The 15632-nt window shown below is 40.0% G+C and overlaps 1 protein-coding gene across 1 annotated transcript in view; it reads right to left on the bottom strand.

Moving 5' to 3' along the window:
- LOC147724578 (fibrocystin-L-like) overlaps positions 1-15632 on the bottom strand; it is a 1433379-nt gene that overhangs the window by 725866 nt on the left and 691881 nt on the right. The window contains exons 34-35 of the mRNA XM_086966122.1: positions 10910-11102; positions 7988-8130 (exon numbers count right to left, since the gene is read on the bottom strand). Of these exons, the coding sequence (XP_086822248.1) occupies positions 7988-8130; positions 10910-11102 (336 nt within the window). The remainder of the gene's footprint in view (positions 1-7987; positions 8131-10909; positions 11103-15632) is intronic.

Genomic DNA, 15632 nt, shown 5'->3' with positions numbered 1-15632 from the left:
GGTTTCCCGGGAGGATCGGGGCACCCAACCATACGTTCGGGAGGACCGAGTGGTCGCCCCTTTCCAGTAATCTGTTCTATTGGCGATTGATTTCACTCGGCAAAGAAAGTAAGACTGACATTATAAGCATGGCAGATAATTTCCTGGCAAAAGGTTTATAGAAAACACAAAAATGTGTTGGATACATTTACAATTCATAAGACATTTTGAATATCTTATGAAAGTTTACTTTAAAAGGATCTATTTAAGTTAGGTGATAATTAACTCCATGTTTGCTTCTTGTTGTTACAGAATAGGAAAAAGGAACAATCCAGAAGGGTGGAGTTCCAATTTAGCAGTCAGATACCATCTCATTCAGCTGCCTACTTCTCTTGAGGATCTCTGGTAGGTTGGCCTTTTAACAGCAAATGACAATATATTCTCCTTTTCTGGACCATTGAGGGATATGAAACCATTTCACTGACTTGAAATCTTGGTTCCACACCCATTCCTAAGTTTCACGTCTTTGTACCTTGGGATCATTAGAAATGATGATGTTCCTCGTGTCATCGACCAAAGCCTTCCTCTACCATTACAGGCATCTACCTTGACGTTTTGAGAAATTTCTCAACTACTTGCTTATATTTTTAAAAAGATACCTCATAAATGCATCAACACAACACTGTCACAAGGTGGGAGGAACTGGAGCTTATTTCCTCTGACATTTCTTTTTTCGGTGCCACTTGTTGCCACTACTAAATCTATTTATATATCCCTGAAGCTGAGCCTTATTTTGTGATATATTCTTAATCAGGCATAAAAGTTATAACCTGAATCACATTTTCATGTGGGGTGACATTTTAGAGTATGCCTGGAAATCAATAAACAGTGAGTAAAGTGTACGTATTTTGGGCTTCAAATTTATTATGTGAACTACAGCCTCACAAACATTGTGGAAGGTGCATTAATCATTTATTTATGAAAATCAGATTTGCATTTCTAATTCCAGTTGCGCAAAACATTGGAGAAAGAACACATATTTGGGTGGTCTCAGATTATTTATTGTAACTCGAGTCCAATTTAGAACTTGGGAAAGAATCATTAGTTGAATGGGTAATATTAAGTACATAATAAAATGAAATGATTCTGAAACACAATCTTACATTTATTTCTAAAAACAGATTTATTTAAATAGCAAATTTAATTTCTTTAATTTAACAAAATTAAGAAAATCGAAAATAAAATGAAAAAATATCAATATAACCTAATAATTTAGCAAACATTCATAACAACAAAGAAACCTTCAAATTCCACAACACATACACATTTCAATTTTCAAATATGATGGATTGTAAAATAATGAAGCCACACCATTACATGTTACTTTTAATAAATGATTAAATTAATTATTAACAAAATATAATGTATTATATGTAATATTTTAAAATTATTCAATAAGTATGTTAAATATGACACTTTCCAACCAAACCTGCAATGCTGAGATAATCACAATGCTGAAAAAATCTATTTATAACATAAGTACTAAATATTCAAACATCTTAATAAAATAATAACTAATATAATTATCAATAATTATTAAATAATAATTTCAAACAATGACCTGCACTTAAAGCTTTCCTGATAATGAAATTTGAAATATAGTGGCACTCGAAGGCTGTTCTTATTTATATAAATTATATATGTCTCCTTTGATTTGTACCATATTTTTTATGTTGGAATGGCACTTTGGTGTAAGGACTCAATTAAACAAAAACATAAATACATAAGTTAAAGTAGGGAGAGTTCTAGGTCTAACATCAACAGGTCTCACACCACTTCACTCCCCCATCTGGTGCCTTTATTTCTATTATAATTATACAGCAAGACCTGTGTGGCAACATTAAATGGATGGAGGAGGACCCCAGGTAGGATTTAAGCCATCTCCCCATAATTCCTACTGTGTTAAAATCGATAGCTTCTAATAAATAAAATAAATCTGCAAGCATCGTCCACTCCAATCGTGAATTAATTAGTACAGCATTTATATAATTGTCAAATTTGTTGTAGTTGTATTGAGTGGCTATTACATTACAGTTAGACTTGCATTTATTAGCTTGCCTATGTATTTATTTATTTGTAAAGAGCAACATTCATCCCGTAGGGATATCACGGCGCTGAAGCAGCGGTTATGGGGTGATAAGGCTGGTGCTGTTACGGTAGATAACATTATTCTTTGGGGAATAAGTGGGTTGTAAGTTTCTTCCTGAACCCAGTGTAGTCTTTGATCAACCAAAGTTCCAGTGGAAGCTTGTTCCAATGGAGAGCTGCGAGGTATGAAAAGGTGCGTCCACCTGCCCTGACCTTTCTGATCCTTTTAGCCTTAACCAGCGCCTGCTGGTGAGACCTTAGGTTTCTGGAAGGAGTGTAGAATTTAATTTTATTCTGAAGAATCCTGGGACCAGTGTGATTGAGTGTTCTGTGTGTATGTCCTAAGAGCTTAAATTGTGCTGTGTGACGCATGGGCAGACAGTGCAGTTGCCTCAGGCATTCGGTTGCTGAGCTGTATCTGCTCTTGTTGCACACCAGTTTGGTCACTGCGTTTTGTACTGCCTGTAGGCGTTTGAAGAGCTGCGTTACCAAGCGTGGGGGACGTGTGTCCTTTTCGAGACTACTACGAATTGAAAGTCACAATCTCCCCCCGATGTATTTACTCAAAAAACTCGGGTCGCGTCATACATTATTGTGTTTACTTGGAACCATACCTCATCTGATTGTTACGACTACGCTCTAGGTTATATATAGGTTCATCCAGGAGCATCTACACTCAGAGCCCAGAGGGGTGTCATTACTTTTTAGGAAGCTATAGAGATTACAGGAACTTACACCACCATCCTGCATCTTCGTGTGGGCCTCTGCGCTCCAGCTCTAGATGCACATCTATAAGATTTGGTTCCGAATACAAGTATCTTCATGACTTTACAGCTACGCGACGGACTTACGTTACTGATGATCTTCTTTTTGCCTTGAGAAAGTCTGAGTACCAATTTTGTTCAGACGAAACACGTGTTGGCTGCAATTCACGTCTGAATATGAACAAGGAATAAAGAAAATTATACATACAAACATCGTGATTTGCTCGTGATGAACTTTAGGATCATTTTATGTCATTGACTATCTAATATATTTGTTGAACTTTGGTGTACTCTGATCTCACATCTTTGTAATTGTCAAGACTTTATATAATTGCAATTGGGGTGTGCTTCGCTGACCTTCTTATTTGATACTTTCAACGGCAGCTCGTCTCGATCTGCTATCACCACTTCTTGGTAGTGAGTGGTAATGGTTGCTAGAGCACCTCTGCTGTATTTACAGCAACTTTGACTCCAGTGTGCCCTGACTATATGGTCATCTTACACCTATTTATGTTTTGATGTGCTGTTATTCCCTAGTAGGAAATACTACTATCAGATTGCATTGCATTTGAAGAGATAGTCTGGCATGCCAACGAAGAGTGCATTCCCATAATCCAGCCTGCTGACAAGTAGAGCCTGTGTAACTGTCCTCCTGCTTTCCATTGGAATCCAGGGAAACAGCCTTTTTAAAAGTTTCAATGTGGCGAAGCTTTTTCCACATAGTATACACACGTGATCCTGCATGGATAGGGTGTTATCAATGAGAACCCCCACATTTTTTGCACACTGCTTGGGTGCTGGGGCGTCTCCCAGTGAGTGGGGCCACCAAGACGCATCCCAGATATGATTGGCTCTGCCGAGGAGCAGGATTTCGGATTTCTCTGCGTTGAGCTTTAAGCAGTGGTCCGACATCCAGGTTGCCATTTCAGTGAGGCAATTGTGGAGTTTGGCCCTGGCATCCTCATGTCTATCTCTGAGGACTATTGTCAGTTGCATGTCATCCGCATACGAGCAAATGCCGAAACCCCACTTCATGCCAATTTTTGCCAAGGATGAAACATAGGCATTGAAAAGAGTGAGGCTAAGGGATAAGCCCTGAGGGACACCACAGCTTAGGGTTTTTGGACTTGAGGAAAAGGCACCTAATTGCATGGTTTGGGTTCTGTTGCTCAGGAACTAACTGAGACATCGAAGGGCTTTTGCATGTATCCCTTTTTCATGAAGTTTTCCAGTAGGAGTTGGTGGGAGACCATGTCGAACGCTGCCGACATGTCCAACAGGATCAGGGCAACTGCATTTCCCTGGTCCAACAATGCCCTTACATTATCTAGGACGGCCAGGAGAGTTGCCTCTGTGCTGTTGGTGGCCCTGAAGCCTGTTTCAGAGGGGTCCAACCGCTCATTTCTTTCTAGATAGTTAGACAGCTGTCTATTGACCAATTTCTCCAGGACCTTGGAATGATAGGGGAGTTGGGAGATCGGCCTGTGGTTAACTGGGCTAGTTACCTCTCAACCAACCTTCTTTAGTAGGGGGGTCACTATGGCCTGTTTCCACCTCTCCGGTAACACTGCTGTCTCCAGAGATTGGTTCAATAGCTGTGTTATGTATGGGCGCAGGGTGGGTATGATCTGTGCAAAGATGAAATGTGGGCAGTGGTCAAGAGGAGATCCTGATTTAACTTCCCCATTGCCTTAGCGACTTCCTCTTATGTAAAGGGGACGGAACTGCCCAGCTGTACCGTGGGTTCGAGATGAAAGTCTGTGTTTTTCCAATTAGTGGGGTCTGCTGGGGTATCAGTACTAAATGATGAGCAGATTGTACTTAATTTGTCAGTGAAAAATTTTCTGATCATTTCACAGCATTCTGCTGTTGGGTGCAGGGTTTGAGACATGCAGGCCAGTTTATTTTATATAGCTCTTTTACTGAATTGCTATTCTCATTGCTTCGCTGCGCAAAAAATGTCCTTTTTGCCTTCTTGATTGCATAGTTGTAGCTCCTGAATTCTGCTTTGTAAGTTGATTTGTCAGGGTCAGATCTGGGATTCTCAATTTGTGTTCCCATATTTAGCACTTTTTTTCAGTGCCATAAGTTCGGATGTGTACCACTTTTCCGACATAGTTCTTTTTGTGGATTTAGGCTTAAGTTTAGGTGCCCATTGGTCTAGTGTGTTGGTGATCTCCGTTTTGAGGTTCATTACACACATGGTGCTGAAATGATTCGTGGTGACTGATTTCCAGGCTCTGTATGCTCCGTGAGTAAGTTTCAAAGCTTTTACTGGTATCACAGGTTGGGTAAATGAGAAGGTGGTTAGTGAGGGATCGGTCCATGTGATGGGTTTAATCTCCTCAACCATGGTGGATTCAATATTAGAGAATAATTAATCCAGTGTATGCCCTGCATTGTGTGTGGGCCCCTTGATCCATTGTTTGAGTTGGAAGATCTGCCTATCATTATCCAGGTGGGTTACCACCGTGTCATTGGATTTTTCAAAGTGGACATTAAAGTCTCTGATCACCATTAAGTCTTTGTAGTTTAGGTAAGTGGGAAGCAACTGTGTAAATACCTTAATGCTGAATTCTAGCAGGTATCCAGGGGTATTATAGATCAGCCCCACCCAGTAGGTTGTGGTTCCCTGCATACACTTGGAATGGAAACAGCTTGTGTTTTCCCAGCTGGGCTACTGTGATGGGGAGACAGTTGAGGCAATCTTTAAATAGAATGGCTAGCCCCCGCCCTTCCGCCCTTGCCTGTCTTGCCTTATTATTTTATATTCCTGGGTAAGGCGTTTGCAATGTCGGGCAATTATTACCATTCAACGAGGTTTCGGTAATAAAGACCAGTTCAGGGTCTGCCTCCTTAATGGTGTCCCATATCTTGAAGGTGTGTTTAGGAACTGACCTAGCATTGAAGTAGATGCAGTTCATTTTCACCCGGTCATCTACTTCTATATGCGATCTCTCGGTCTGTGTTAGACTACACCATTTACAGGTAGTACAGGAGAAGGGCCCCTCTGTGTGTTCTGGGGACGCTACTATACACGATGTTTGCTTGCAAGGAGCAAATCTGGCAAATTCCAGAAGTGAGTTCCTTCAGGAAAATATAGAGCGCTCTAAAAGTCTTTCTTAATGGGGAACAGGGGTTCTGGCCTCTGGTTCCGGATGGGCGCAGACGGACTTGCCTTAGGCACGCCCGATGCACGTGTCTGCTACGCACACGCTGGCACATCGGACTACTCCACCCCCTCCTCAACTGGAAGTGCCCTACCAGTGACCTGAGTGCTGTCAGCCACGCCCTACACACAATCAGCTAGCTGCTGCGGTAGACAAAGGCAGAGACATTGGTAACGCTGTGCAAACAAGCAAGTTTAAAAATTGTTAAAAGTTGGAAAATTGGATGTAAAATGCAAGCTAAGATTAAAAGTTGTAAAACCGTGCCACAATTGCCGTAATTAAAAGCAGTAAATGATGATGTCAGGTGGCAGCCAACTCACCACGATCTTCTGTGTGCATGCTGGCACATCGGTCTAAAGTAGGAGGGCAAGTAGAAGGACTACTCCGCCTCCTCCTCGACCGGAAGTGCCCTGCCAGTGACCTGCCTGCTGTCATCCACACCCTCCACTCAATCAGCAAGCAGTGGAACGAGGCGGGAGACAGTGGTAACACTGTGCAAATAGGCAAGTTTAAAAATTGTTAAAAGCGAGCAAATTGAAAGTAAAATGCGAGCTAAGATTAAAAGTTGTAAAAAATTACAGTAATTAAAAGCAGTAAATGGTAATCTCAGGTGGCAGCGAACTCACCACTATCTTGTGTTAAAGTATGAATAGACCCCTTGTAAGCCTTGTATGAAGTGTAACTTCTTTAGAGGACCACTTTGTTTTACGGTGGGTGTCGATTCTTGTTAAGTTTAGTTTATACTACACGGATATCAAAGCTATTTAGAATATACTATGAAAGAAAAATACAGTATGAAATTATGGAGTGTGGAAGCACTTTGGAACAAGATAAATGCATCTTTCAACTACAGATCAGTTGTGGTATGTCTCTTTCTTACAACCCAAGTTTTGTAGGGGTCTATGTGGGAAAAAAACAAGGAAATATTTCCTTGTTTTTTCCCCACATAGACCCCTGAGGAAGGGTCACAGACCCGAAATGCATTGGGTGGATGTGGAATGTAGAAGCATGATGTTTTTGCATAAAACGAATTTGCATATTTGAAAGAAAAGCAAGAAATGAAACAAATAAATTTTTTCGTATTGAAACATGAATTAAATGTGTAAGAAGTATTCATTCAATTTGGAAAAGAGTGATTAAGACCAACTACAGGTCTAAGTATAAATGTGCACACCACCACCTGAAGGTGGAAATCCCACTTTCTACAAAACTTGCTCATTGAATACAGTGTTCTGAGACAAAACACTTGGAGGGAGTTGCACAAAACACGAATCGGAGTACAAATAAAGGATAGTTGAGACACAAAAGTGTGCCTGATGGACTTATCAAAGATTTAATCTTTCTTACAACCCCTCATTCTTAAGATTCTCTTCAGGACATGAAAACGATCAGTCCTAAACCTAAAGGTGAGGAAACATGATAATTCTCCACAATTATAACTTTTTCTGCAAAGTATAAGCCGTACAGTGTAGGGTGGTGTCTGATGGCTGGATGGCTGTGGGGGTTCAGTACTCAAACGTGTGGTGGAACTTTGAGAATGTTCGAGGCTGGCCAATCTGAAATGTGTCTGCTAGCAGTGGGGGCTTTGTCACTACTGAATGGCTAACATGCAATAAATGGACTAGTGCCTCAATGATAGCAGGCCATCCATGTGTCAGTTGTAAGGACCAAATGAATATAAATAATACCACCTTCTCCTGTGACATTTTCTCATTGAGCAAGTGAGTTAACCATTTTAAAAACATACTAATGCATGTCGAAATATTCCAGTACACACAAAAGTAGTAATAATCTCCACTGATAAGGAAGTGAGCAGACATTATCTATTGTTTACTTTTCTATTTACATAATATTCAAGATCAAGTACGTTAAGATTTAACTTTTGACCTTAAAATGAAGAAAAAAAACACTAAAAACAAAACTTACCGAGCTGCACTTCATTGATCTCTTGCTCTGTGCTGAATCCAGAACCTGTTATTGTGATTTGTGTGCCACCATACACTGATCCACGCGGCGGAGAAACACTGTTTACCTCCAAAATGTATGTAATGTTAGCCTTTAAAGGGTCACTAAGGGAAATGAAAAGATATAAAATATTTTAGGAGGAACTCTAATCAAATACGTTTTTGACTAACCTAGGGTGAGAGGTTCTAACCCATTTTCTATTGCAAAAAAATGGAATTTGCACGATTCCATGGTTTGAGATCACAGAATAACTTTTACATACATTATAAACCCACTTTAGGTGTTGGTAAAGCCTTCTCAACTTGGAAAATGAGTTTAGTGATCCACACCAAGTCCCAATTAGGTAGGGACATAAAAGGGATATCCCCTCCTAACTGCATTTTAGTATGACATGCATGAGTGGTTTGTGACCATAATTACAGTGATCATATCAACAATTGATAAGTTGCAGATACCAAGAGGTGGTAACAGATTTCGAAAGGGAAATGTGTCCCCCAAAAATAATTCCTTCTTCGTGTATGGTGCCGGGAGACCTTGGGTGGAATAGACACTGGTCCAGTAGACCAATGCATTTTACCCTAGAAGTTTTACCATACTGCCAAGTTTTCACACCTTGTGTTTTTAAAAACCAGAACTAGGGGGCATATTATCAACAACTTGCGATATTTATCGCTAAATAAGCTTAGCAAAAAAATTGTATCACCGTGCATCGCCGGATTTAATCGCAGAGATAACGTGCTATTAGCAACGTTTATCTCAATTGCGATAAAATATCCGCCGATAGCGGCTCAATGTGTGAATATCGCTGGAAATCCAGCGATATTCAGGCATTATCGCTCATGGGGTCTTAACCTGAATATCCACCTCCCATTGGATATACAGGTTAAGAACTGGTCTGAGCAGTCGTTAGTTTTTTGTGATATTTGCGCTTAGTGCAATATTTTTTATCGCTTCGCCTGCCTTGATAATAGGCGATAGCGATGTTAGCGACTGCTTTCAGTCACTAACAGGTTGGGTACGCCCACTTTGCATGTCATTAGCGATAAATATCGCTGACATGCAAAGCGGGCCCCAAACTGCTCGCTATCGCCTAAAAGCTGTCGCTAACTGCTGTTAGCGACAGCTTTCTAATAGGGCGATAAAATTATCACCCCTTTAGCGGGAAAAAGTGACAAACTATTTGCAGAATTAAGAATTTTTAAGATGAATTTTGGTATTAATCGATGAAGTGATAATATTGCACTTGAAACAATTTTTCTCAGACATGTATAAGTGTGTTTACTAATGAGTTTAGCAGTGTCACATTTTTATTTGATACACCATTTAATTAAAATGAATGTTGTTTCTGATAAATTGTTCAAATTGTTCGTGCTCATTTCCACCTCCAAATCAATTTGCACCTGTGTGACTTCTTTCCGCACAGTTTCTGCAGTCTTTGCAAAGTACAGGTCAATGTGAAAGAACTAGTAATTTTCCTTCAAGCACATGCATTGTGAATGAAACCATCCTCACATATTTGAATATAACAACGTTAAGGTGTTCCTGCTGTGATCTTTGTAGAAAACATTGTCATATGGGCTATTATTTAAATCATGTAAGTGTTGTACATCTCTGGACAGCAACAGTTTAGATGCTGCTGACGGCGTTTGTAACGGTGTGTTAATTCTATGTGCATTATAATTACATGGGGGGTTCAAGGCAGTCTTGGGGTGATCTACTTTTGATACATGAATCACTGAGATGTCTTAGGGAAGGTGGTATAGCTGGAACATTTATTAATTTCAAATAGGAAGTTACCAAGAACCCTGATTTTGTCAGTTGATTTGGTTATCCACCAGTTTGTGAATGACAAAATGTTTATTTTAAATAAGTTCTGCATTTTTGTGATAAAAATGTTTATCATTTAAGGATTGTCGGGTTAGTGCAAAACTGTCTAAAAATAAATTACAGCAAATCGAAGATTGTTATGGACAGCTTTTTTTTTAACAATGAGCGATAAGTAGTAGTACAGGACAAGACTTCCTTCATTAAAAATACTGCACGGTACAATGACTGGCAAGTCACTAACCCCCCCCCCACCCTACCAACCTACCCACCTCCACAGAGTAAGCGCTGCTCTGCTGAAGTTCAATCAGTAGCTTAGATCAGGCTCATTCAAAATATGCTGTCTGGAAAATCGTTAATTTTATAAAGTTGTTCCCATTTACTTTGGCACATGCTTGCTTAAGTATGTTTGTATCCATATTGAACAGGTAGTAAATTGTTGATGTTCATTTTATTCCAATAGTAGCATTTTAGGGTGAGTCTGTAAATGCATTCCTTATTGTTTGTGTACTTGTGTACTTGTAGCTAAGAAAAATCTTCCTGTGCTGTGGGTCTAAGAGAAAGACATACTGAATTACTTAGATTTTAGGCATGATAGAGTAACTAATTTATAAATGTGAGTCTCAAATTCCTATATGAATTGCTGGTCTGCATATAGACATGGATAGCCAAAAGTACATGACTGGGCCATAAATATGGCACATATGAATTTGCCATATGTGCCATATTTATGGCCCAGTCATGTACTTTTGGCTATCCATGTCTATATGCAGACCAGCAATTCATATAGGAATTTGCGACTCACATTTATAAACTAGTTACTCTATCATGCCTAAAATCTAAGTAATTCAGTATGTCTTTCTCTTAGACCCACAGTACAGGAAGATTTTTCTTAGCTACAAGTACACAAGTACACAAACAATAAATACAATCTTGATACTCGTTACCACCAGTTGGATGGACAGCTACACAAATTCCCAAAGAGCTCAATGAAACCACTATTAGCCAAGAAAACAAACGTTGTCACCAATACTACAGGACGATAAAAAATCATCTTACCTGACTGAAGCAAAACTCAGGTTTCCAACCTGCAGCAGGATAGGGTATGATCCGGGTGGGAGACTGGGCAACAGGCAGACAACATACGTAGAATCCACGGCAAGTACTGGACATGGACCCGCACCAATGTATACTCTAGTGTCGAACAGTGCATTTCCAAAGTTGGAGCCAAATAATGTTAGATTTCTGTTTCCTAAATTAGTATCAAAAACAACATGTGTTATTTTAATTTACAAAATGGCAATCATTCAACAATGCAAAGCTACAAACATATTTTCCAAAGTTGTACATGCCTGCCTTAGAGATCAGAATATTTTTATCGAATTTAAAATGTAGACTCAGATTTACTAATCATTTATGCAATGCTGTACAGCAACCAAATTTGCTGTGCTGTTTTGTACAGGATGGAAGATTCAGAGCAGAGTCAAATCTGCCATGGTTGGCCTTCTGCTGTCATTACCTGAAATGGGTTTCAACGTGAGTGCCATAATGCACAGACTCGCACCATGGTGGAGAGGTCAGTGTGCTCTTTCTAACATATGATTGCCTCTGTCAGAATAACCTTCCAGTTAAAATTCCTAAGGACACACACACTCAGAAGAATACCTGTCATTTGATGTATACTGCAGAAAACATTCAAAGTGTTACTTTGTAAATAAATTACCGCATTTACACCTCCTTCAAGAAGGGACAGTTTAAGGATTTTAGGGATTCCAGGCCAAACAGATTTAGGGGACCCCTATTTCAAACAACTGTGAATTTCTGATCAATTGTCAACTAACTCACACCCATTGAATTATACATTACAATTTCAGAAATGGTGAAAGAAAAATGACAAATGATAGGCAGTAACGTATATAAACTCTGCAAAGCCTTACCCACCTATACCTTTTAATCCCCCCTTTTATAATCTGATATTGGAGATTCTTGATGTAGCACACCATGAGGCAGACCAACATGAGGTTATAGTGGGGCATATTACCAACGTTTAGCAATATTTATCGCTAATGATGCTTAGCAATGAATTTTTTAATGCTAAGCATCGCCGGAAATTATCGCAAAGATAACTTGCTATTAGCAAGGTTTATCTCAGAAATGATAAAAATCCTCGTGCTAACTGCCAATTGGGAGATTATCGCTGGAAAACCAACGATAATCTCTCAAAGTTTGGCGTTAGCTTGATGATAGGGGCTCACAAACCTAGCCATGATATCCACCTTCCATAGGATATCATGGCTAAGTCAGGAAAATACCAGGTGTAAAAAAAAGCAGTGCTAACCGCGGTTAGCGCTGCTTTTTTTATCACTAACAGAGTTAGCGAAATCCTTGATAATAGGAGAAATGTTGCTTAACAACATTTCTCCTATTATTTTTCTCTGGAACGCCCCCTTTGCATCTCATTAGAGATGCAAGGGGAAGCGTAGAGAAAAAGGGTGCTAACATGCGAATTTGCGTGTTAGCACCCTGTTGCTGATAGGGAGATAATTTTATCTCTGCTTTCTTGGCTTTTGAAGCTAAAAAAGCGGAGATAAATCAATTGATAATATGCCCCAGTGTTTTTTGGCAAACGTCTATGATCAAGGCAGGATTTTCAGATTTCAAACATTCTATTTCTATAACGTCCTCACAAGACATTTACCACGATGATAAGATATCAGGAAATGGCAACATGACACATTGCATGTATGGTGTGGTCTTTGATTTTGAGAACAATACTAAGAGCTTTGAGGACTAGGCTATACTCATAGAGATATTTCATTGTGCTCAATAGCAACATGTAGCAGATGAGGACTGCAAGCTCCATACAGTGTCGCTATGTACCAGCCTTAACCTTGCCTTTTTCCAGCACTATTTTTGCTCAACACATGGGGCCATTGAGGTTACCCTTTCCATTCTTTTTGTTACTCTCAAATTCTACATGGTCTCCAGCTTCACCCTTCTTCAAACAAGTACAGGAAGGAGGAAGAATAACAGAGAAAGGAATAGTAAGAAGAAAGGGGCTGAAATTGGAGGTGGGGTGAGAAAGGCAGCATCGGCAGAAGAGACAAGAGGAAACAAGAGAGGGAAGGGATGGAAGGAAGCAATGGGGCAAAAGGAAGGAAGAGCAAGGATAAGGGAGAGAACTAGAAGGGTAGATGAAAGAGCATTAAACAGGGTAGAAATTATGTGAAGAACCTGAGGCGATCAAAGAAAACTAGATGGGGAGTGAAGAATGAGAGGAGTGAAAAGAAAAAGACGGAAGCAAGAATGAGAGGGGACATTATAGTTAGTACATGAGAGTAGAAAAAAGGAGGGGCAAGAAGGATAGGAACTGAGAGCAGAAGAAGGAGACAAATCAGATGGCAAACAGAGAATGTGAGTAAAAAGCATTTGAAGGAAGATTTAGAAATAGGGAGAATGGAAGCATGAGGAACAAAAGTGGACACAATGGAGAGAATAGGTGAGGGAGTGGAGTGAAAGAGTGGGCGGGAAACAAAGCCGATCTACAAAGAAAGTGTAAAGAATGTAGAGAAGGTCAAGAGAGGGTTAAAAAAAGATAAAAGGAAACAGGTTGATGGATGAAGAAAAAGAGACCGTTAGAATTAGGGGGTATTAAGGCAGAGGCATAATGGAAGCGGAAGAAGGGTGTAATGGAGAACAGAAAGAGGAGCATGCAGAGCGAGAGGCATGGAAAGAGCGAAGGGTAGAAGGGTAGAAGAGAAACAAAGACGCAAGGAAGGAAGAGGAATGAGCTGGTAATTATTGCAATTACCAGCTCATTTCTCTTCCTTTCTTGCATCTTTGTTTCTATCCATCCTTTTATGCATGATATATCATTCTTCTACCACCAAGTTAGCATGATAACCATGGGAATGCAATAGGGGAAAAGTGTATGGTGTTTAGCATGCAGAGTTTGGTGCAGTGAGCACCAAATGCCACATTATTCCCCAGAAACATATGATAGTTGTTATTTATCTCACCCAATGAATAAGGAACCGCACAGTATCATTATGTATCGGTTTCAATAAATAGCACCTTCATTTAGATAACCTATGAATCAGGGCCAATGAGATGTGTGATAATTATGACACTTTTGCAGATTTCCCTAGCTAGATTCTAGCAGGTCAAGCAGGCTAAAATGTTTCAGGGGAAATACCCTTAAACAAGGCAAAACAGGTATCATTTTCTGTGTTTAAATGATTCCTCAGGTTATGCCCCATTTTTCCTGTAAAAACTCAGAAAACGAGGTATTTTCCAGATGTGATGAATACCTCACCCTATGGTAATGATATTTTCTAAGTGTGAAAAATACCCCGTCCTATTATGAAAAACTTGTAATGAGGACCTTAGTATTTTGACTTTGCTTTGTGATAAATTTGATTACAATGTGTTAAAGCGACAGAATTGCCATCTGAAAAGTTTGAAAAAAGCTGTTTGTGTCCCTTTTGCAAGCCCTCAGTACCAGCAGACATGCTATATTTTGTATAGTTTATTGCCTTGAGGGGTTTCTTCTGCATAATGTAAGACGTCTAAAGTAAGCAAATCTTTAAATTATTTCTGCATGTGATTAATATAGCTAATTAATTCTAAACTGAAGTGCAGCCCCACCTGTCCTGTCCACACACTGATATTTTTGGCAATACTTTCTATTAAACTATATGAGAATACATCGTTACCTTGGTATATATTTGTCTGTATGTAATTGTGGTCGGCTAAACTTTGGGTTCCACCTCAGCCACTTTGTCACTTACAATGTCTTCGACAGGCACCATTTTCCCACTGCAGCTTCATTAGTCGAGCACCCACCACTGGTAGGATCTCTGAGGCTACCACAAAATAAATAACATAAAGCATTGGCCTATGCTGCAGTTCTTTAGCATTAGTTTTAAGCCTTATTTAAACAGGTGGCTGCATCTGAACATTTTTGGAAGGCATCTGCACTTTTTCCTGAGAACACTAAATATCCACTTTTATAATCCAGAGTGTATCTTATGAACCTTATCTAGGATTTATTTTTCAATTGCATTATGTCTTGGATCAGCTGCTAAAAGGCTGGGAGGGCAGCTGGCCCTTTGTCATGGATTGTTATGTTTTTATTAAGTTGTCCTCTTTTCTGTGTAAGATGGTGTTTTTAAAGAGCACTGTAAGCAGACAGGTAAAGGTGTTTATATTTGGCTGAAAGCATTTGATCAATTAATGAGGGCCCCCCTCAAAAGTTGGGTCCCTGGGCCAGCCCCCACTTTGCCCAGAGACCCAACACTCAGGAATCTCTCTACCTATGTCTGCTTCCCATTTACCCTTTAGGTCCCCAGAGGGGGCAATCCCTCATTGGTCATTCTGGAGTAAAGGCATGTGACTGCTTTAACCGTTTCCGCTGCCATCATAGTATATTGGCAAGCCTTTGTTGTTCTCGGTTCCTTAAGCCCTTCTTTCCAATGTACTTGTATTGCACGTGTTAGTGCTGAATGCAGCAGGAAGTCCCCTCAAGGCAGTTCATATCGGTCTGAGAGTGTCGGAAACTGCAGCAGCATTCCGTCTTCATAAAGGTCCCCCAAGACTTGGATCCCCGCCTCCTCCTATCTCTGCAACTGCGACTAATTTCCATGGCTGATGAGGATTATGAATCTGTAACCGGTCCCAGGATGGTTGTTTCCGGTCCAGGGAAGACATGGCTTGGCATTTCGGGATGGACTGTTCCCATGAGGCACAGGGTCAGACTGATTTGCATATGGCCATGTCTGAA

The sequence above is a fragment of the Lissotriton vulgaris genome, chromosome 4_1 (genome assembly GCF_964263255.1).
Source record: "Lissotriton vulgaris chromosome 4_1, aLisVul1.2, whole genome shotgun sequence".
NCBI classification, from domain to species: Eukaryota; Metazoa; Chordata; class Amphibia; order Caudata; family Salamandridae; genus Lissotriton; species Lissotriton vulgaris.
The sequence above is the reverse complement of the archived record's forward strand: the minus strand, read 5'-3'. Positions and strand labels throughout refer to the sequence as shown.